Raw genomic sequence first — 24,424 nt, forward strand, 5'->3', positions numbered from 1 at the left:
CTGAAGGGATCAGGTGGTCAGACTCACTGACTTGCTTGATGCATGTCATCTTATCCCATTTGCTTAGATCGATGATCATGTCAATCACTGGTTTGTCTGACCCAAACTTGATGATTTACAGACCACCGTCATATAGCTGGAATATTGCTGAGTGTGGTGTTAAAAAACAAACATTCATGTTTGACAAAGAGTTAACAAGATAAGTCAATAGCATATTTAGCTTTTTATTATGCATGTCATCATAATCAGTATTCAACTGTAAGTAAATCTGTAGTTATCTACTCATTTACTCATCCTACATACAAGGCTGTCCATATTTGTTTTGGTGTTTCCCATCTCCTGCCGGCTTTGAATATTTATTCCAATGTGAAATAAGCAGTTATCATATCTCAATTTTCCATGCTGCTGTGGAAATTAATGCCCCAAAGTGATAAAAGAAAATGCTCCTACTAATGCACATTCATAAAAACTAGGTCAGCTTTATAAGTCTCCAAACAAAAGCAACTCCACTGGACCGGTACCAAATGTTCTAGTTCATAAAATGTCATAAAGTAAGTTACACAATTAGTGACAGATTTTAAATTTTTTTTCACAAGCCTGCTTTGATGTTTGAGGCTGGAGATAAGAAACCTGTAAAAAGTATGGATGGCCTTACCCATAGAAAATATTCTCTTCGTAGCATAGAACAGCATGGTATGAAAGACTTCCATGTTCATCTCAAGGAAAGACTGAAGTCATGACAAACTGTGCCTTGGATGATTTTATGAACATATGTAACAGTAGTATTCAACTGTCTCCAGAACAAAAACAAATAAATACAAAATTTGCATCTAAAATGTCTATATTTGTAAAGCATAGAATATAAGCAGATCATATTGCATTATGTGAATAAGACAATCAAGGGCAACACGATAAAGCAACTGCCACACCCATTCAAATAAATAACACCCAACAATCTTGATATCAACACAGGATCTGTTAACTGTGTTTACTATTCTGAGGAGTTAAAACATGATCTCACAATTCTGTTCAGTAGAGTTTGTTAGTGAGTTGCAGACCACTCAAGCAATGATAATTCACTAAGTCTGCAGCAAAATCATCACTGGAAAGTTGTATCAGAAGAAAATGCTCCTGCTAACCGAAAGTGGTCATTTTCTACCAGAACACAGAACATCTTCTGTGGAAGCACCCTTGAGTAAGGAGCAGGCCTTGGTACCATAGCTCTCAGTATATATTCACGGGCTGTTGGTCGTGGGAAGTCGGGGACAGTGCTAGCAGGTTTATGTGCATCTTTCTCCACTTCTTCAGTCGGCTCCTCATCCTCATCTAGCAACATGTAGGAAGCCTTCTGTGACTGGACAAACAGTTTGTGAATGATGGCACCTACAGGACCACACGGACCACCTCGGACTGTAACCTCTGGGTGTTGATGGAGACAGGACACAAAGTGATGGAGTTCACTCTCGGCACCTCGTTGTTCGAGAAGGTCTTCAGAAAATTTGGACCTCAAGGACACTGTTCTTGCTATCAGGGTCTCTGCCATTTCGATGAGTCGGACCAAATGTTCATACTTTCTGACATCAGCCATTGGGTTTCGTGTCAGTTTGGCCCCCTTGGACACTATCTGGTCAACCAGAGTCTTCACAGCAGGCACATCGGCATCTTCATTGTCAAGGACCTTTACTATAGCAGCATGCGTTAACATTGGCATTAAGTTAAAAACAACAGTTGCCGGCTTCATGGAGCTAAGCCAATGGAGGACCTTTTCAGCTTCTTTTGTATCGTCAAATAACCGTCTTTGTCGTCTTGCAGGAACTGGTCTTGCGCTCTGCCATACTTCCACCCACATGTTTCCAGGGATTTGCATTCTTTGACTAAGGCAGCCTTTTATTTCCTTTTTACCATCTTCAGTTTCGACTTCATCCTCAATATAATCTCGTGGGGAATACCATCGAACAAAATCTTCCAATGTGCAACCAGGATTGGCAGCTTTGAAAGACTCCATATCGGAGAGAAGACAGGCACTCTGCATTCTGGCACGCAGCTGTGTACTTTCTTGAGATGATCCAAGTTTAGAGAGAACATCAGCATGTTCTTCAAGCATGTCTTCTGTCATAGGTGATGGTTCCTGTGTGATTGGGACATACATCTGCTCACTAGAACCCTGCAGTTTCATGTTCTTAAAAGGTGCAAGTCTACCTTCAGGTTTATGGGAAACACTGTCTTTAAAGGACGATTCGCTGGCAACAGATGCTGACTCAATACTTTCCTCCAACTTGGCTCTGTCCTCTGAGCTGTCCCTGTTCCTGCTATTCTTTCGGTCAGACTTTGTCTTCTCCTTTGGGACTGAAGCTCCATCTGCATCATCATCTTCATCATCATCACAGTCGTAGAATTCATCATCACTAACACTTCCTATACTGCCGACACGTTCAGCAATTACCTCATCAACTCGACCTTCAGCTGGGGAGGTGTCTTGTTTGTCGGACACACTGCTGAAAGGATCACCAGGACTATCAGGGGATGCTCCAGCAGAGTTGTCATATTCTGAACCATACCCGTAACCCAAAGACTCTCTCTTCATCTTCCTCTCGATGCAGCAGTTAAGCATCTGAAGCTTCTGGTGCAGAAGACAAGCTCCAAGGTTGGGTTGACACTTTTCAACTCCTGATACAAAGTGATTATTCTCCCAACGAAATCTCATCTCCAAGACAAACTCTTGCCACAAGTGTGCAACAGCTCTTAAACCACCATAATTATGGTTAACTATAGAAAAACATACAGCCAAGCGATGTGTTAAACTATCAAGAGGTGCAGTTTTCATCTGTTTCTTTAGCTCTGCCAAAACATCTATGTACCTGGCAGTTTTTTCTTTAACTTCTTCATCTCCATTCTCATCCTCCCCTTCACATTTTGGCCCTTTGGCATCAGGAAATAGAAATAGTAGTATTTGGTTTAGCATGTCCGAAGCTATTGGTGCTTCTTCTGGTTTTATTTTCAGTCGTGTAGTTGCAGTTGACACTACAGATCCGATGGAAGGCATGGCATATGGCATGTTAGGTTCAGTCAAACGTTGCAAAGCCTGGCTAAGGTCTGCATTTTCTCCATCGTCAGACACAAGATTTCCAAGGAGTTCATCTGTTGTTTCCTTTCTCTCAGTAAGGGTCAGGAATTCTCTGATATAATCCCCAAGGAGACACAGTGGATCATCTACCATGTTGATTCGAACAGACCACTGTGGCGCTTGTAGGGGGTCAAGATCCGAGTAAACATGATTCTCCACAATCATATCCTCTGAGAGACTTGGCCAGGTGCAAGATAAATGTAGGTCACTCACTGGGTCCTCACATGCTCCGAAAGGAAGGTTGCCAAAATCAGAACAGCCAACTTCATCTTCCATCAATGACGACAAGTCTGGAGGAGCCTGGGGCCAGGCAGTACATGACCAATCAGACAAGATGTATGTGAATCTCACAGATACTGACACTGGAGGCATAGAGATATACACACATCCTAGTTTAGATTTGAACACATCTAGGAGACCGGCTAGATGGTCGTATTGGGAGGGAATCTTTTTCAGATGAACCATTTCAAATTCAACATTTGCTCCAGGAACAACACATGTTCCACAGTAAAGTTTCCTCCAGTTGTGCGACTGCTGTACAAACACTGGCACACTGCAGGTGGTGTTGCTCATAGCAATGGAGGCGGAGCTGAGAAGCAGCTTGGTTCTACTTTCAGTATCAATAATCTCATTGTTAGCTGCTGGTGATAAGGTGAGGAATTCCTGGAGGCCATACCACCTACACAGTGGGTGTGCACGGGAAGGAAAATCATTGTCAAGGTTCATCAAATCAGAATAAACTGTTGGTGTTTTCTCGTCAAAATCTTCTGTGTCGTCGTTGTCCTGGGCTCCATCCTTCTCCTCTGAACTTCTACCTTCAGTTGTCACAACGCACGATTTCAGGAATTTATGGGTAATCTTAAATTTGAAATCAGCAAATTGTAGCTCCTCAGTACGTTCATCCCAGGCTCCATTTGAATATTCGTCCTTTGGCGCAGGGGGGAGTGGCGGTCGATTGGCTAACTTCCATTCGTGGATGATTTCTTCGAAGCGAGCGATGAACCTCTCCCAATCTGACGCAGTTGTAAAGTCAGTGATTTCAAACACGTCTGCATCCTCATCCGCCCCGATTGAATTCATTCTATTCATATCTCGCATATCTTCATTGATACCCCATGCAATACGCAGACTGTATCCTGTCAAATGTTTCCATTTGATAACAAAATCAGAAAATACTTTCAGTCTGGCATATGTTGACAAATCATCAAGGGGAAGTAACTCAAAACAAACTTGTCGTATTTACGTTACGACTAGTTCACATACACATTGACAGCAAGAAACTCTAGGTGGATTATGAACTAACTCACGACATTAAAGGTTATGGTAAGGGTGGGATATTGGAAACATGCTTAGTGAATAAACATTAAGTACAGTTTTTTTTCGAATTTGTAGGAATCGTTGGTCGACTGTCGAATCCTGGATTGGTAATCAAATATATTCTGTGTCATAAAATAATAATGATATTAAATTATTCCAAGAAGTGTTTTACCGCATCCATCTCACTCCATGTCGATTGTCAGACTTCAAAGATGCTTCTTAAGAAAGGCAAGTAGCTGATGGCGTCATCAATTCTTCTGGTCCAGAATCATAGAAGACACTAACATACTGTTAATATTAGCATAACAAACCACATGGGTAACACTTAACCTTCACCGGCGTAAATAGGTTTAAATATACTTACTCATTCAGGTACTCAGTGCCAAGTGAGAATTGTATCCACAGTGTTTCTGTTGCGGGTTGCGACAGTCTTCACCTTGGCACCAAGAAAGGATATATATTGATCAAGGATTCTTCCAGCTGATCAGCGTTACCTACTGAGTGGGATTCCAACTATGGAACGTGCTTGTTTTGTTGATTGACTGTTGTTTAACGCCGCAATCAGCAATAATCCATTTATATGAAGGCGACGTGTAAACAATCGGAGATGAACCAGACAATCCAGTGATTGACATCATCAGCCTGAGATATTAGCACTAGTCATGTTGTCCTTGTCAAACCCCCCAATAGTTCAGGTATCATAAGGACTAGTAGAAATTTACCCTTTTTAAGGGTGTTGCTATATGCTATCATTATAAGGACTAGAGGACTAAAACTGTTAGTTTCTAACACTGATCATGGGCATCGATCCACGCAATTGGGATAAGATGACATGCATCAACCATGTCAGCGAGCCTGACCATCAGATCTCGTTAGTCGCCTCTTTCTACTATTACGGCAAGCATGGGTTAAGTTTATATCTAATAAAAGATGCATAAAGTGCTGAGTGAAATCCTGTTAAAGTTAAAAGTAAGGTATAGTTGATTACAAAAGGAATACAGAACACTTCAACTAAATGACGTACATTTTGCATTGATTTGGGATATGTGGTGAAGGGGCTGGGGTGGTGGGGCCTGGAAATATTTTTTCGAATAATCTTTATATATTGCTTTGACAATAATCTATTTTATTCCGAACTATACACTTAAAAACTATTTATTTTACTGTGCACAATCTATTCATTTTCACTACTGACACAACAGCGGAGGTCAAGCGTGAGCTTCATATTTGTGATTAATAATGTAATAAGTTGTACAGAATATAATATATAGACATTGTTATCTCCCTTACATATATATCGCTCAAGCAAATGAAAATGATGTTATTAGTTCAAATGTGCTATTCCGTTTAAACAGACATCACAGTTACCTAGCCAATCCATGTTCCTTTTGAGAATGATCGTTCGACTAATGCTTGTGTCATGCTAAGTGTGTAATGCGATTCATTACCGTAAGCGATGCAAATGATGTAATCAAAGTGCGCGAGCACCGAGGGCAAAGTGCTTCCGCTTCCGTATTTAGATTACAGATACAGACAAATCTGACCGTGGAGAAGAATAACTGTGTCCAAATGCTATCAGTTTACGGATCTTCGGGATTCTGTAAGTGTAACACGAACAAACGGGGTCCACAAACTGTGATGTTGTGGAATTAAATGAATTTCAAAATATTCGTGTCACCTCACTGAGTGACAGTGACTTGAAACACGCTTTATAAAAGCTATAACATTTTACACATACAATCAGTGACATTACTGTGTGATGTGTGAACGTTTTGTAATTTGCTCTATTGAATATAATTCTTTAGTGGGATAATGAACATGTTCTTTCCCAAACCTTAAAAAAGAAAGAAAACGATTATAGTGCACTTTACAAACAACCGGTAACACTAGCTCTGTTCGCCAATCGTTGGTTGACATTGGGAACAACATCCCCCAGTCTGTTTTCAATCGTCCGGTGTCTTCAATGCACTACCGCTGCCTTGCCGGTATCAACTCAAATGATGGTCATACCCAATACTGACATTGTTAATTGAGTTGATACACCACCCCTCTTTTAGGGCATGTTGCTTTGTCTCCTATTACCAGGTTTGGTTTTTGTCAATTTGTCATCTGAGAAAGAACACGTGGCAACTATTTTTTCATGATGTTCAATTTAAAAAAAAAAATGCTTTGAGTTAGATAACAGTGATCAATCAACTTTTTATCTGTTAAACCTTGTTTTGCAGCACAACTGCATGATAATCCCTGTCTTGTTGTGCTGTCGTGTGCATATTGTTCAACAGGGAATTAATTCACCACATCAGACCTGGATTTATAACCCAATCTTATATTGAATAAGTACCCCCGACACGAAAAGTGCCAAATTGGAACCACTGATTGCTATATATCCTAGGGACCATCATCTGAATAAACACTGTGGTCATGTGCTTATTGGGTTTTTGTGCAAGATAGAGTAAACAACACAGAGTAAACATCGTAAACAATTATTTGATGGTGCAACTGACGTGAGAGGAGTGTAACCATGGTAACTGTGAATGCCAGTCATTTGGATGTCCTGAAATGGTTAGATACAGCAAGTAGCACAGTTCTATTCTGTGTTTCTGTGGTGATAGCTTTATTAGAAGAACAGCATGTAGTATACACAGATAATATCTGTTGATGCTTGAATTTGTTTAAAGTACTAGTGGCCACCATCATGTCAATTATCAGTAACATAGTGTGACTAGTCATGGTAATGCTGCTCTGTTTCCAGACAAAGCTCCAGTGAGTAAGGGTCTTGTGTGGCTGTCCCTGGCCGCATCCTTTGCTTTCTCCTTCCCACTACAGCACTACAAGAGCTACCTCCTGTACAACCCACAGCTGCTGCTGGAGAAACACCAGGTAACACACACCACCACAATGTACCTGTATGACCCACAGGCAGTTTATACTCATGTCAGTTTATACTCTTTGCTGTTTATACTCATGGCTGTTTATACAAAGGCAGTTTTCACTCATGGCTGTTTATACAAAGGCAGTTTATACTAACATCAGTTTATACTCATGTCAGTTTTCACTCATGGCTGTTTATACAAAGGCAGTTTATACTCATGGCTGTTTATGCTCAGAGGTGAATTGTCCTGAGGTCATTCAAACAGAGGTCATTCAAACAGAGGACAGTTTGGTTGTGGATAATGCAGTAGTGCAGGCTATTGGCCCATTCTACATTGCAGAGTTTACAGTGTGAGAGAAATTGTAATATGTAATATGTAATATATATGTTGTTCAAACAAGTTGCAACCTCATTACATATTAGTTTATGGATGGATTAGGTAGACATACTGTCGTGCTTCAATCAGCTTGCACATGTCAAGTGGTGTGGGTTTTGTTTCAGATATGGCGGCTTCTCTCCTCCCGCGTGGCCTTTCTTGATCTCAAGGATCTGTTTGTGTGCTGCATGCTGGTCTATTACTTCAGGATCTTTGAACGCAGATTTGGATCCAGAAAGTTTGTAGTATGTGGTCTTCAGCTTCTTGTTATCCCACGAACAAGCACTATAAATTGTCCTGCTACACGCACTAGCTCCTTGTTATCCCCAGAACAAGCACTACAAATTGTCCTGTTACATCCACCAGCTCCGTGTTATCAACAGAACAAGCACTACAAATTGTCCTGCTGCATGCACCAGCTCCTTGTTATCCCCAGAACAAGCACTACAAATTGTCCTGTTACATCCACCAGCTCCGTCTTATCCCCAGAACAAGCACTACAAATTGTCCTGCTACATGCACCAGCTCCTTGTTATCCCCAGAACAAGCACTACAAATTGTCCTGTTACATCCACCAGCTCCGTGTTATCCCCAGAACAAGCACTACAAATTGTCCTGTTACATCCACCAGCTCCGTGTTATCCCCAGAACAAGCACTACAAATTGTCCTGTTACATCCAACGGGTCCTTGTTATCCCCAGAACAAGCACTACAAATTGTCCTGCTACATGCACCAGCTCCTTGTTATCCCCAGAACAAGCACTACAAATTGTCCTGTTACATCCACCAGCTCCGTGTTATCCCCAGAACAAGCACTACAAATTGTCCTGTTATATCCACCAGCTCCTTGTTGTCCCCAGAACAAGCACTACAAATTGTCCTGTTATATCCACCAGCTCCGTGTTATCCCCAGAACAAGCACTACAAATTGTCCTGCTACATGCACCAGCTCCTTGTTATCCCCAGAACAAGCACTACAAATTGTCCTGTTACATCCACCAGCTCCTTGTTGTCCCCAGAACAAGCACTACAAATTGTCCTGTTATATCCACCAGCTCCGTGTTATCCCCAGAACAAGCACTACAAATTGTCCTGTTATATCCACCAGCTCCGTGTTATCCCCAGAACAAGCACTACAAATTGTCCTGCTACACGCACCAGCTCCTTGATATCCCCAGAACAAGCACTACAAATTGTCATGCTACACGCACCAGCTCCGTGTTATCCCCAGAACAAGCACTACAAATTGTCCTGCTACACACACCAGCTCCTTGTTATCCCCAGAACAAGCACTACAAATTGTCCTGCTACATGCACCAGCTCCTTGTTATCCCCAGAACAAGCACTACAAATTGTCCTGTTACATCCACCAGCTCCTTGTTATCCCCAGAACAAGCACTACAAATTGTCCTGTTACATCCACCAGCTCCTTGTTATCCCCAGAACAAGCACTATAAATTGTCCTGCTACATGCACCAGCTCCTTGTTATCCCCAGAACAAGCACTATAAATTGTCCTGTTATATCCACCAGCTCCGTGTTATCCCCAGAACAAGCACTACAAATTGTCCTGCTACATGCACCAGCTCCTTGTTATCCCCAGAACAAGCACTACAAATTGTCCTGTTACACGCACCAGCTCCTTGTTATCCCCAGAACAAGCACTACAAATTGTCCTGCTACATGCACCAGCTCCTTGTTATCCCCAGAACAAGCACTACAAATTGTCCTGTTACATCCACCAGCTCCTTGTTATCCCCAGAACAAGCACTATAAATTGTCCTGCTACATGCACCAGCTCCTTGTTATCCCCAGAACAAGCACTACAAATTGTCCTGTTACATCCACCAGCTCCGTCTTATCCCCAGAACAAGTACTACAAATTGTCCTGCTACATGCACCAGCTCCTTGTTATCCCCAGAACAAGCACTACAAATTGTCCTGTTACATCCACCAGCTCCTTGTTATCCCCAGAACAAGCACTACAAATTGTCCTGTTACATGCACCTGCTCCTTGTTGTCCCCAGAACAAGCACTACAAATTGTCCTGCTACATCCACCAGGTCCTTGTTGTCCCCAGAACAAGCACTACAAATTATCCTGTTACATCAGCCAGGTCCTTGTTGTCCCCAGAACAAGCACTACAAATTGTCCTGTTACATCCACCAGCTCCGTGTTATCCCCAGAACAAGCATTACAAATTGTCCTGCTACATGCACCAGCCCCTTGTTATCCCCAGAACAAGCACTATAAATTGTCCTGCTACATGCACCAGCTCCTTGTTATCCCCAGAACAAGCACTACAAATTGTCCTGTTACATCCACCAGCTCCGTGTTATCCCCAGAACAAGCACTACAAATTGTCCTGTTATATCCACCAGCTCCTTGTTGTCCCCAGAACAAGCACTACAAATTGTCCTGTTATATCCACCAGCTCCGTGTTATCCCCAGAAGAAGCACTACAAATTGTCCTGCTACATGCACCAGCTCCTTGTTGTCCCCAGAACAAGCACTACAAATTGTCCTGTTACATCCACCAGCTCCTTGTTATCCCCAGAACAAGCACTACAAATTGTCCTGTTATATCCACCAGCTCCGTGTTATCCCCAGAACAAGCACTACAAATTGTCCTGCTACACGCACCAGCTCCTTGATATCCCCAGAACAAGCACTACAAATTGTCCTGCTACATGCACCAGCTCCTTGTTATCCCCAGAACAAGCACTACAAATTGTCCTGTTACATCCACCAGCTCCTTGTTATCCCCAGAACAAGCACTACAAATTGTCCTGTTACATCCACCAGCTCCTTGTTATCCCCAGAACAAGCACTACAAATTGTCCTGTTATATCCACCAGCTCCGTGTTATCCCCAGAACAAGCACTGCAAGTTGTTCTGCTACATGCACCAGCTCCTTGTTATCCCAGGAACAAGCACTACAAATTGTCCTGTTATATCCAACAGCTCCGTGTTATCCCCAGAACAAGCACTACGTCTATGTATACAGTAGATTAGTGATCTATAGCTTTCACCGAGTGGTATCGCAATAGTTAAATGGCTGACATAACTGCCTGAATGTTGTGTCAGTCTCTAATTCATTTTGTCTGAGAATTATCAAAGCACAACTTAATGGATTAATTTTAAGATTGCCTCCGATGTGTCTGTATATCCGTAATCATGATAACGAAATGTCTTCAAGTCCTAACCCAAACAGTAGTAATACACATATTTTTAACTTTTCCTGCATTACTCCTTAATACATTTACTGCTTACCTTACCACAAAGAAAGATGGCGCTTTGTGATGGTCCTTGATAAAGTGTTGTATCTTTGTTTGAAGCATTAGACTTCATGATCATAGAGCTTGCTTCAACCAACCCTGAGAAGACAGTATACAATTGACAAAATGGGGAAGATCAAATACTTGTCTTGATTTATTGTTGTCATGTATTTCAGTCGTACCTGATGGCGTCAGGAGCCCTGGCCTGTGGTGTGGAGTTGGTGTCACTGTGGGTGTGTCAGCACCTGGAGATATCCGTGGAGAATCTGCCAACAGGACCGTAAGTTACGCTGCTTCTCAGTCAGTCCACCCAGCTTTTGCTCAGGATGTTGCTTAAGAATTGATTAAAAATGTCTTACAGGGAACATCGATTAGTCTGTAGGTCCCGAGACAATGTTGTCAGTGTTACAGAAAACGCCCACTCGACTGTTAGTCCTTCAGTGTTACAGGGAACACCCACTCGACTGTTAGTCCTTCAGTGTTACAGGGAACGCCCACTCGACTGTTAGTCCTTCAGTGTTACAGGGAACGCCCATTAGTCTGTAGGTCCCAATACCTTGTTGTCAGTGTTACAGGGAACGCCCACTCGACTGTTAGTCCTTCAGTGTTACAGGGAATGCCCACTAGTCTAGGTCCCAAGACCTTGTTGTCAGTGTTACAGGGAACGCCCACTAGTCTGTAGGTCCCAGGACAAGGGTATCAGTGTTACAGAGATTGGTACAGATTTTGTTTTCCAGTGCATTATGGTGTACAGAGACTCCTTCAAGTGAATAAAAGTGCAGTTAAATAGCCAAATGTCGGATAGACAGAGCCAAATGTTTCTGAGGTCCTCCCCACATTGTTAGTGATTCCCCCTGAACCCTGTCCCCAGTTACCATATCCCCTCTTCCGTATACCGGGTATTATCAGCTACAGTAGATATTAACAGTCTTTTTCTGATGAGTAGATTTGTTAACCTGATTGGTGAGAAAAAAAACATCTTCATCATGTTCATGATAATCCCCTAGCCCCAACTACCTCTTACCTCCAAAGTCGATTCCTGACATGGGTACGATATATTCTCACTTGTCCACAACCAACCACCTCTACTTCCAACCACCACTTACCCACAACCACCCACCATTTACCCACAACCAGCCACCATTTACCCACAACCACCCACCATTTACCCACAACCACCACTTACCCACAACCACCCACCATTTACCCACAACCACCCACCATTTACCCACAACCACCAACCATTTACCCACAACCACCACTTACCCACAACCACCACTTACCCACAACCAACCACCATTTACCCACAACCACCAACCATTTACCCACAACCACCACTTACCCACAACCACCCACCATTTACCCACAACCACCAACCATTTACCCACAACCACCACTTACCCACAACCACCCACCATTTACCCACAACCACCACTTACCCACAACCACCCACCATTTACCCACAACCACCACTTACCCACAACCACCCACCATTTACCCACAACCACCACTTACCCACAACCACCCACCATTTACCCACAACCACCTCTTACCCACAACCACCCACCATTTACCCACAACCACCACTTACCCACAACCACCCACCATTTACCCGAAACCACCACTTACCCACAACCACCCACCATTTACCCACAACCACCACTTACCCACAACCACCACTTACCCACAACCACCCACCATTTACCCACAACCACCCACCATTTACCCACAACCACCACTTACCCACAACCACCCACCACTTACCCACAACCACCACTTACCCACAACCACCAACCACTTACCCACAACCACCCACCATTTACCCACAACCACCCACCATTTACCCACAACCACCACTTACCCACAACCACCCACCATTTACCCACAACAACCACTTACCCACAACCACCCACCATTTACCCACAACCACCCACCATTTACCCACAACCACCACTTACCCACAACCACCCACCATTTACACACAACCACCCACCATTTACACACAACCACCCACCATTTACCCACAACCACCACTTACCCACAACCACCATTTACCCACAACCACCCACCACTTACCCACAACCACCCACCATTTACCCACAACCACCCACCATTTACCCACAACCACCACTTACCCACAACCACCCACCACTTACCCACAACCACCATTTACCCACAACCACCCACCATTTACACACAACCACCCACCGTTTACCCACAACCACCACTTACCCCCTCTACCCACCATTTACCCACAACCACCCACCATTTACACACAACCACCACTTACCCACAACCACCACTTACCCACAACCACCCACCATTTACCCACAACCACCAACCATTTACCCACAACCACCACTTACCCACAACCACCCACCATTTACCCACCACCACCACTTACCCACAACCACCCACCGTTTACCCACAACCACCCACCATTTACCCACAACCACCACTTACCCACAACCACCACTTATCCACAACCACCCACCATTTACCCACAACCACCACTTACCCACAACCACCCACCATTTACCCACAACCACCCACCATTTACCCACAACCACCACTTACCCACAACCACCCACCATTTACCCACAACCACCACTTACCCACAACCACCCACCACTTACCCACAACCACCATTTACCCACAACCACCAACCATTTACCCACACCCACCACTTACCCACAACCACCCACCACTTACCCACAACCACCATTTACCCACAACCACCAACCATTTACCCACAACCACCACTTACCCACAACCACCCACCACTTACCCACAACCACCATTTACCCACAACCACCCACCATTTACCCACAACCACCCACCACTTACCCACAACCACCATTTACCCACAACCACCAACCATTTACCCACAACCACCACTTACCCACAACCACCCACCATTTACCCACAACCACCACTTACCCACAACCACCCACCACTTACCCACAACCACCCACCACTTACCCACAACCACCATTTACCCACAACCACCAACCATTTACCCACAACCACCAACCATTTACCCACAACCACCACTTACCCACAACCAACCACCACTTACCCACAACCACCTCTTACCCACAGCAAACATCTTACCGACAACAATCCCAAATCACCGATATAGGGAACATATATTAAATCAAGTTCTTTTGCAATGAAAAAGTGATGCTTCACATAATTGCTTGATTTTTAGCCGATTGAAAAGTATACTGCTCTAACATTCCCTCTGTAAATCTTTTGTCTAGGATCTGCTTCGTGTTTCCTCTGTTTGTGCCGTACTACTTTGATATTCCACGCGTCGCCATGACTCACATTCTGGGCGTGCCAGTCACAGGGAAGACGCTGACCTACATCCTGGGTCTACAGGTGAGTCTGGATTCGTCTTAGATGCCAGGGAAAGATATCAGCTGATGGCAGTAAGGCTAAAATACATAGTGTTGGTTCTCAGGCACTGCCCCCTCATCATGAAGTCTGTCTCAAGTAGGTACTTATTCTTCATCTTGAACACATGACCCCGACAGTGAAATGCTGCTATACTTAAAATAAGGTAATGCAATATAGAGTGCCGTTTCCCTTTTTCCCTTTTCATGCACACTGCCTCACTGTGCATCTTGTGTAATGGTCACAGTGCTGTAGGTGTTTGTGTGTTGATTTTGCCGTTTGAACATTAGGTCAGTGGAAGTATGAAATTGGCACTAAAGCATGATGATGACTTACAAATCCAATGCTATCTGTGTACTGTATGCTGGCCAGGTAGTCCATGAGCCTGGAGGGGATTTGGAACCGAGAGAGGCCAAAAGGTTTGAACATGTATTCTGATGTAAAATTAGGTCACGAATCAAAGCAGTGGTTTCAGCCCACGAGAGGTCGCTGAAGTGATGACTCAGCATTTTGTTTACGTAAACTATTGCACTCTTCCAAATGTTATTTACCAACTACAAATACTTATCTTTACACCAAATGACAAGTAAATGTTTTATATGCAGAGTTTGATACTGCATGTGTGTATTGCATTAGTTACAAACATACTTACTGTCATGGCCAATACCATAACTGAAAAGAATTTTAAATGCAGTATAAGGAGGCTTTGTATCTCCAGTGACTTATGTTCCTGTTCACTGAGAGTTCATGGTGAGTTGGTGCAATGTGCTGATCAGTTCACACACGACTGTGCCGAAATTAATGTAACTAATATTGAATGAAATCTGGAATAAGTCCAGATATATAATGAACACTTTTATAGCCAGATAGCGTAATAACAGGACTAACTTGTGTACTTCAGTACAGATTTGTTGACATGCTTCTTCTGGTGTTAGGGGGCACGGGTGGCCCAGATGTCTAAGGCGCCGCAATTCGTTGTGCAGAGTTGCGTCCCTTGGGCATACCTGTGCTCGTGGGTTTCACCTAAGTGGTAAACATCTGAGACCCGCATCACTTCGGGCTTTCCTCCCACATTAAGCTGACACGCCGTGATGTAACTGGAATACTGTTAAAAGCGGCGTTAAACACAACTCACTCACTCACTCACTCACTCACTCACTCACTCACTCACTCACTCACTCACTCACTCTTCTTGTGTTACATGTTCAGCAAAACATGCTCCTCCATGTAAGATTGTAAGATTGGGATTGCTCTGTCATAATATTAATTCAATACATTACGTTATGCAGATTCACAAACTTTGTTCATGGTGCCACCTGTTTTGTTTGATTTCTAAAATGAACGCATGTGTATCACATCCTGATTCTGTCACCAGGTTGCGAGTCCCACGTTTGAGACAAGACTTGTTGCAGTCTGTGGAATTGTAAGTCAGACATAAGCTATAGCAATCCACTTAATAATAACTGAAAATCAATCAATTTTTAGACATTCATTATATCTGCTTTTTTTATGTAAACTTACATCTATGTTAAGTTTGCTCTTTTCCTGAATATCTATTTGAGAATTTCTTATATCATGTTAAAGTAAGACTACTTTGTAGATAGTCCATCTATTGTCCCCCCTAGATTGGTGGGTTGCTGTGGAGACTGAACTTTCTGAAAGTGAAGTCCCTGGTGGTGATCCCGAGGTGTGTGGCCTCCATGCTGGATGCGACGCTGGGGCGGGTGCTGCAGTCGCCACCCCCGAAGACGCCGGAGCTGCCGATGGGCGCCACGCTGGAGCTGCAGAGACAGGAGCAGCTGGACCGGCTGGAGCAGCAGATGGTCATGGCCTTCCAGAACTCACAGCCAGCCCACCGCCCAAACATCGATATCCCCAGGCCACAGCCACTGGTGCGTTCTCTTGTTGTCTGATTAGGGGCAGGGGTCGGCAAACCATATGAGGTGCCCCAATTCCTACCTGCCAGAAAGCTGCCATGAACATAGGCACGAATCCCAGATTCAACCTAGTTATGTGTTACCAAGAATGTCAGTACCATACTTGTGCTTGTGGGTTTCACCAAGTGGTAAACATCTAAGCCCGGCATCACTGCACGCTTTCGTCCCACACCTGGTGTCTTAACTGAAATGCTGTTCATAGCTGTGCTAAACCAAATGCACTCGTGGGGGAATGAGGGTTTATTGCAACATTCCAGCTCTATGACAGTGGCCAGACAATCCAGTGATTGATATTATGAGCAATGATATATGTGCTGTCACAAGACTATGACATGTCATCAACCAAGTCACTGAGTCTGACCACTAGATCCACTTAGTTGTCTCTTAGGACCAGATAGGTTGCTTGGGACTGCATCAAAAGAGATCCAAGTAGAGAATAGATCTTCAGCGACCCATGCTTTTCGTAAGATCGTAAAAGGCGACTATGCTTGCCGTAAGATGTGACTAACGGGATCGGGTGGCCAGGCTCACTGAATTGGTTGATGCATGTCATGGTATCCCAGTTGCGTAGATCGATGCTGATGATGTCAATCACTGGGTTGTCTGGCCCAGACTTGATTATTTACAGACCGCCGTCATATAGCTGGAATATTGCCAAGTGCAGTGTTAAACAGCAAACAAACAAAGAAAGCTAGGGACCATTTCTTATCTATAATCCCCATGGGTTACACAGAGTATTTTGATGAGAGGCAAAGCAGTAAGAACATGATAAAAATAAAAATAAATACGTTATGACTTGCTTGATAACAGTACTAGTATTAGAACCTTCACTTAAACTTTGCTCCTAATTGTAATAATGAAGTTGTTCATACATATGTCTTTACTTACTTAGAGATCCAACTTTTAAATAATTCCTCTCAAAAAAGTTACTTTGTTATGGCTCCTGTATACTCATGCCAGTAACGCATACTTCCATGTCTTTACAGAATGTAGCAAACGGTCCTGGTATATTTGGAAACCCTGACTTTCTGTTACCACCTGGCTTACGTCAGCGCAATAACATGGGTAGGTACATGGATATTTGCCTGGATTGATACAATGTCCCAGTGATTGATGCTGACATTAATTAAGACACCTGCTGAGTCCTGAGTCATCTGAGACCCACGCTGACATGTCCTTGTGTGTTGTGTGTCTGTCTGAGTCATCTGAGACCCACGCTGACATGTCCTTGTGTGTTGTGTGTCTGTCTGAGTCATCTGAGACCCACGCTGACATGTCCTTGTGTGTTGTGTGTCTGAGTCATCTGAGACCCTCGCTGACATGTTCTTGTGTGTTGTGTGTGTGTCTGAGTCATCTGAGACCAACGCTGACATGTCCTTGTGTGTTGTGTGTCTGTCTGAGTCATCTGAGACCCACGCTGACATGTCCTTGTGTGTTGTGTGTCTGTCTGAGTCATCTGAGACCCACGCTGACATGTCCTTGTGTGTTGTGTGTCTGTCTGAGTCATCTGAGACCCACGCTGACATGTCCTTGTGTGTTGTGTGTCTGTCTGAGTCATCTGAGACCCACGCTGACATGTCCTTGTGTGTTGTGTGTCAAAGTCATCTGAGACCCACGCTGACATGTCCTTGTTGTGGTGTGTCAGAGTCATCTGAGACCCACTCTGACATGTCTGATGTACCAAAAGTGCAAGTTAATGTCAGATGCTCCTGATTTTTCTGAAAGATGAAAGAAGTTTGGCTTTGCAATATGATGCACAGTTCGTCCATGATCAAGAGATACTCATAAAAATGAAATGGGTGTCACAATTAGAATACCATTAACCCCCTCTGCATGAAAGTTTGATCTTGTGCCTACCAGCATTGCCTCAGTCTTCTTGTCATTCAGCTGTATTTTGTGTGTAGACGATGTCCCCCCTGACAACCACAACTCTGCCTCCGACCTCTCAGGACCACAGCTGGAGGAACAGGTCAGCACCCTTCTCATCTAACATGTCATCATGTGTCCCTAGTCACGTCTCTAATCCAGCATGTCATCATGTGTCTCTAGTCACGTCTCTCATCCAGCAGTAAAGCACAAACTCACTCACTCACTCACTCTCCTCCAGCATGTCATCATGTGTCCCTAATCACGTCTCTCCTCCAGCATGTCATCATGTGTCCCTAATCACGTCTCTCCTCCAGCATGTCATCATGTGTCCCTAATCACGTCTCTCCTCCAGCATGTCATCATGTGTCCCTAATCACGTCTCTCCTCCAGCATGTCATCATGTGTCCCTAATCACGTCTCTCATCCAGCATGTCATCAATCGCTCTAATCACATCTTTCATCCAGCATGTCATCAATCGCTCTAATCACGTCTCTCATCCAGCATGTCATCAATCGCTCTAATCACATCTCTCATCCAGCATGTCATCAATCGCTCTAATCACATCTCTCATCCAGCATGTCATCAGTCGCTCTAATCACATCTCTCATCCAGCATGTCATCATTCGCTCTAATCACATCTCTCATCCAGCATGTCATCAATGGCTCTAATCACATCTCTCATCCAGCATGTCATCAATCGCTCTAATCACATCTTTCATCCAGCATGTCATCAATCGCTCTAATCACATCTCTCATCCAGCATGTCATCAATCGCTCTAATCACATCTCTCATCCAGCATGTCTTCATGTGTCGCTAATCACGTCTCTCATCCAGCATGTCATCAATCGCTCTAATCACATCTCTCATCCAGCATGTCATCATGTGTCTCTAATCACGTCTCTCATCCAGCATGTCATAATGTGTCTCTAATGATGTCTCTCCTCCAGCATGTCATCATGTGTCGCTAATCACGTCTCTCATCCAGCGTGTCATCAGTCGCTCTAATCACATCTCTCATCCAGCATGTCATCATGTGTCTCTAATGATGTCTCTCATCCCGCATGTCATCATGTGTCTCTAATCACATCTCTCCTCCAGCATGTCTTCATGTGTCTCTTATCACTTCTCTCATCCCGCATGTCATCATGTGTCTCTAATCACATCTCTCTTCCAGCATGGCATCATGTGTCTCTAATCACATCTTTCATCCAGCATGTCATCAATTGCTCTAATCACATCTCTCCTCCAGCATGTCTTCATGTGTCTCTAATCACTTCTCTCATCTGGCTGATTTCCACCTGTTCCTAAACTGAAATAACACCTTCATGGAAAACAGTATAGTGACAACGATGACCTCCAAGGTGCTGTGAATGGGTTTTTCATTGTGGCTTCAAAAAACTTTCTGACTGGAATTGAAAAGCTTCACTGTAATTAAAAACACCTTCACAATTGTTGGATTTTTTTGTTAGACTTAGAACCCTCATACCACCAACACTGTTAGGCATGAATGTCAAGGTTGTCGTAGACCTGAGGTCAAAGTGAAAGAGTTAGGGGGTCCCCAGATTCAAATACCATAACAGCAAACCTCACAAACCTCAGGACCCCCTCAGTTTCAAACACTGCATGTGGATCATGCTGCTATAGCTTAACTGAACTTAAACATTTGTACAATTGTTGTTTTTTGTAGCTAGTTTGGTTTTCTCCTTGTAGGTGCAACGACTTGTAGAGATGGGATTTAGCCAGGACCGAGTAAGGCATGCTCTCCAGGTTACCAACAATGATATTTCCATGGCAACCAATGTTCTTCTACAGGAGACATAACACAGGATTGATGATGTCAAGCAGGGATGTTTTATTAAACTGCCATAGATCATTACGTGGACAGTACTTGCTGGGATGGAAGTTGCACTTCAGATAATGAACACCGCTCACTTGTGTTGCAGCATGCCATTGGAGGAAGTGGAAGTTTACTCTGAATCATGAAATTTGATTGGACCAATTACTTTCAACACTCTCCTAGCATGTTTACGTGTGGGTCAACATTTTAGATTTACCCCATGGATGTTAACTTGCCCAGAAAAGAATTAACATGCTGTGTCAGGAACCTGGCCAGGTCCTCATGGACCAGACCCATTGTGTGACTATGTGTGACTGTCTGTGTGACTGTCTGTGTGACTGAGTGTGATTGTGTGTGTGACATCAGTCAGTCATTACACGTGCTTATATACCAGAGTACTGACAGATACAAGAATAGTGACAGATACTAGAGTACTGATAGATACTGAAGTACAGAGAGATACTAAAGTACAGACAAATACTAGAGTACTGGTGGCCTCGGAGAACAAAGGTGATGGGGAAAGGTATTGAGTATTTATCTTTAGGATCATACGTGAAGGCTGCGAATGTAAACTGTCACAATTTCAGTGTTGACTCACAGACAAAAGTAATTTATACCAATTGAGATTCACTAATCAGTTTGTTTACTGTAGTGGCAATGTTGATACGTTGCAGATTGGATTCAGTGTCGATTCACAGATGATAGTAATTGAAACTCACTCAGTTTCACTAATCTGTTTGTGTACTGAACTACAGTGAGATTATTCCATGTACGTTTGATGGTTCACTGCGGACTGACACTGATGGAGTTTGTCACTCATGTTAGAATATATTAAGAGTTATGACTCAGAATGTGTTACTCACATGAATTTTACATGATAATATATAGCAGTCAGGACTTAAGAAACAGTTACCATAGGTGTTATTATGTTAAAACCGTGTTCGTTTATAGTCATGTTCTACTGTATATGGATCAATAGTCCTGATGCACATGGATAAACATTCTCAATATGTAGCCTAGTTAATCTTTGAGCATAATTAAAATGGCACCCTTATATGAAGTGAGGGAAACATAATGAGGCTTCTGAAGTGACCACAACTGTCAGTGATGACAAAATGTTCTACACAGGTATTGGGGTGCAGTAGAGTGACATCACTGTCCGTGATGACAAAATGTTCTACACAGGGATTGGGGTGCAGTAGAGTGACGTCACTGTCCGTGATGACAAAATGTTCTACACAGGCATTGGGGTGCAGTAGAGTGACATCACTGTCCGTGATGACAAAATGTTCTACACAGGCATTGGGGTCAGTAGAGTGACATCACTGTCCGTGATGACAAAATGTTCTACACAGGCATTGGGGTGCAGTAGAGTGACATCACTGTCCGTGATGACAAAATGTTCTACACAGGCATTGGGGTGCAGTAGAGTGACATCACTGTCCGTGATGACAAAATGTTCTACACAGGCATTGGGGTGCAGTAGAGTGACATCACTGTCTGTGATGAAGAAGTACCAAATGGCAGGTTTCTTGGACTTCCTTGAGCTGAATCCGTAAGCCTCTCCATGCTAGGAGTATTATGGCATGAGGTCATGAAGCAATGAATTATATTCTATTTATCAGTGTAAAAGTTAATTGTCTGAGGTGATTAAATTATCAGGTTCTTGTGTATTGTAGTCCTACCTTGATACATTGTGTATCATGTCAACGTGACGGTGCATCCCTGTTACAAATACAAGTCTGTTTATGAAGCTTTCATATTCTGAACCTTGACTCTTGCACAGCATACGCTGGTGATTAATAGTAACTTTGTAACTTTGCATAATACTGATAGGAACACTAATAAGAACACTGATGACAGTTGTAAGGTTCCACAGTGGCGTGTGTTGTGTGAGTTCCTTGTTCCATATTCTTACTGTAAGGTCCTATGTTGACATGTGACTTCATGGCCTGACATGTGACTTCATGGGTTTGACATGTGACTTCATGGGTTGACATGTGACTTCATGGGTTGACATGTGACTTCATGGGTTGACATGTGACTTCATGGGTTTGACATGTGACTTCATGGGTTTGACATGTGACTTTTTGGGTTGACATGTGACTTCATGGGTTGACATGTGACTTCATGGGTTTGACATGTGACTTTTTGGGTTGATATGTGACTTCATGGGTTGACATGTGACTTCATGGGTTTGACATGTGACTTCATGGGTTTGACATGTGACTTAATGGGTTGACGTGAATTCATGGGTTTGACATGTGACTTTTTGGGTTGACATGTGACTTCATGGGTTTGACATGTGACTTCATGGGTTGACATGTGACTTCATGGATTGACATGTGACTTCATAGGTTGACACGTGACTTTTGGGGTTGACATGTGACTTTTTGGGTTGACATGTGCCTTTTTGTGTTGACATGTGACTTTTTGGATGGACATGTGACTTTATCCCCTAAGGCAGCTGAATGTAAGGCGGGTAGAAAGTTTGAGATCCTGTTGTAAATGTGGTAGATATTGTATCAAACATCTTGATTAGCTGACACAAGTGCTATATTGCAACAGAAGATCATTAATACTGCTTGAATCATGTTAACAAAGGGGGGGCACGGGTGGCCCAGTCATCTAAGGCGCCGCGATTCGCTGTGCAGAGTTGCCTCCCTTGGGCACGCCAGAAACCTATGATTGTGGGTTCGAATCCCGGTTCGCCCCGATTATGTTTCTAGGTTTGTCAGCACCATACCTGTGCTCGTGGGATTCACCGAAGTGGTAAACGTCTGAGACCTGCTTTCCTCCCACATTAAGCTGACACGCTGCGATATAACTGGAATACTGTTAAAAGCGGCGTTAAACCTAACTCTCTCACGCATGTTAACAAAGAATACATCGCATCGAAATGAATCTGAGTAAGGTAACTATTTTATGGTTTTTCAGTCTGTGGTATTTTCGAATGTAATAAATGCTAACAGTATATGACAATAAGGTTGATGTGTGAATTAATTGTAGTAGGATCTCGGGCCAGTTCCGATGTCACCACCACTCACTAAACAATAACCACAGACTGTCAGTTGATGTCATGGGAGAATGAATGTAGAGCATGAGGGACTTCAATTGTGAATAAATGCTTTCAAAGAGATAATTGTTTATTGTATGTTCAATACAAAAGCAACAAATCACAAGAAAGGATTGAAGTCAAAACTCTAATAATGATGATTGTTCTTTGCACAGATGGGCTTCCACCATAAAAAGAAACGTAGATGTACTTTTAAGACTACTGAAATAGTGCCTCCTTCCACTGATAGCCTGGAGCACTGAGAAAGAACTCACAGAAATGTACATCTCAGATTGCTCAAACAGTGCTTCAATCCACTAATCCCCTGGTACACCGCAAAAGAAGAAACAGAGACGTACATCTCAGACTGCTCAAACAATGCTTCAATCCATTAATAGCATGGAGCACTGAGAAAAGAAGAGAAACAGACTTTCATCTGACTGCTCAAACTGTGCTTCCATCCAGTGATAGCCTGGGACACCACGTAAGAAGAAACAGAGACGTACATCTAAGACTGCTCGGGCAGTGCTTCCATTCACTGATAGCCTGGAACACTGAGAAAGAGGAAACAGAGACATACATCTGAGACTGCTCGGGCAGTGCTTCCATCCACTGATAGCCTGGAACACTGAGAAAGAGGAAACAGACGCACATCTGAGACTGCTCAGGCATTGCTTCCATCCACTGATAGCCTGGAACACTGAGAAAGAGGAAACAGAGACGCACATCTGAGACTGCTCGGGCAGTGCTTCCATCCACTGATAGTCTGGAACACTGAGAAAGAGGAAACAGAGACGCACATCTGAGACTGCTCGGGCAGTGCTTCCATCCACTGATAGCCTGGAACACTGAGAAAGAGGAAACAGAGACGCACATCTGAGACTGCTCGGGCATTGCTTCCATTCACTGATAGCCTGGAACACTGAGAAAGAGGAAACAGAGACATACATCTGAGACTGCTCGGGCAGTGCTTCCATCCACTGATAGCCTGGAACACTGAGAAAGAGGAAACAGAGACGCACATCTGAGACTGCTTGGGCATTGCTTCCATTCACTGATAGCCTGGAACACTGAGAAAGAGGAAACAGAGACATACATCTGAGACTGCTCGGGCAGTGCTTCCATCCACTGATAGCCTGGAACACTGAGAAAGAGGAAACAGAGACGCACATCTGAGACTGCTCAAACAGTGCTTCCTGCCACTGATACCCTGGAACACCGAGAAAGATGAAACAGAGACGCACATCTGAGACTGCTCAGGCATTGCTTCCATCCACTGATAGCCTGGAACACTGAGAAAGAGGAAACAGACGCACATCTGAGACTGCTCAGGCATTGCTTCCATCCACTGATAGCCTG

The 24,424-nt window shown here is 43.6% G+C and overlaps 2 protein-coding genes across 3 annotated transcripts; one reads left to right on the top strand and one right to left on the bottom strand.

Moving 5' to 3' along the window:
• Positions 1 to 208: 208 nt before the first annotated feature.
• Positions 209 to 4,338, bottom strand: LOC124126809 (rab3 GTPase-activating protein catalytic subunit-like). The gene has a single exon (XM_046490335.2). The coding sequence runs from the start codon at positions 4,220 to 4,222 to the stop codon at positions 1,100 to 1,102; it is 3,123 nt and encodes a 1,040-aa protein (XP_046346291.1). The 5' UTR covers positions 4,223 to 4,338; the 3' UTR covers positions 209 to 1,099.
• A 1,575-nt stretch (positions 4,339 to 5,913) lies between these two features.
• Positions 5,914 to 23,147, top strand: LOC124126810 (ubiquitin-associated domain-containing protein 2-like). 2 transcript variants are annotated; one of them, XR_007219606.1, is made up of 11 exons: positions 5,914 to 6,041; positions 7,194 to 7,321; positions 7,815 to 7,934; positions 11,143 to 11,246; positions 14,230 to 14,350; positions 15,741 to 15,788; positions 15,991 to 16,257; positions 17,289 to 17,367; positions 18,207 to 18,271; positions 19,884 to 21,138; positions 21,253 to 23,147. XR_007219606.1 is itself a non-coding variant. In XM_046490336.2 (10 exons), the coding sequence occupies exons 1-10, from the start codon at positions 6,011 to 6,013 to the stop codon at positions 19,992 to 19,994; spliced, it is 1,074 nt and encodes a 357-aa protein (XP_046346292.1). In that variant the 5' UTR covers positions 5,914 to 6,010; the 3' UTR covers positions 19,995 to 23,147. The 2 variants fall into 2 exon arrangements, 1 of the variants encoding a protein (XP_046346292.1); XM_046490336.2 differs by having other exon boundaries at positions 19,884 to 23,147.
• The last annotated feature ends 1,277 nt before the right edge of the window (positions 23,148 to 24,424 follow it).

The sequence above is a fragment of the Haliotis rufescens genome, unplaced genomic scaffold (assembly GCF_023055435.1).
Source record: "Haliotis rufescens isolate VD_foot unplaced genomic scaffold, xgHalRufe1.0.p SCAF_9, whole genome shotgun sequence".
NCBI classification, from domain to species: Eukaryota; Metazoa; Mollusca; class Gastropoda; order Lepetellida; family Haliotidae; genus Haliotis; species Haliotis rufescens.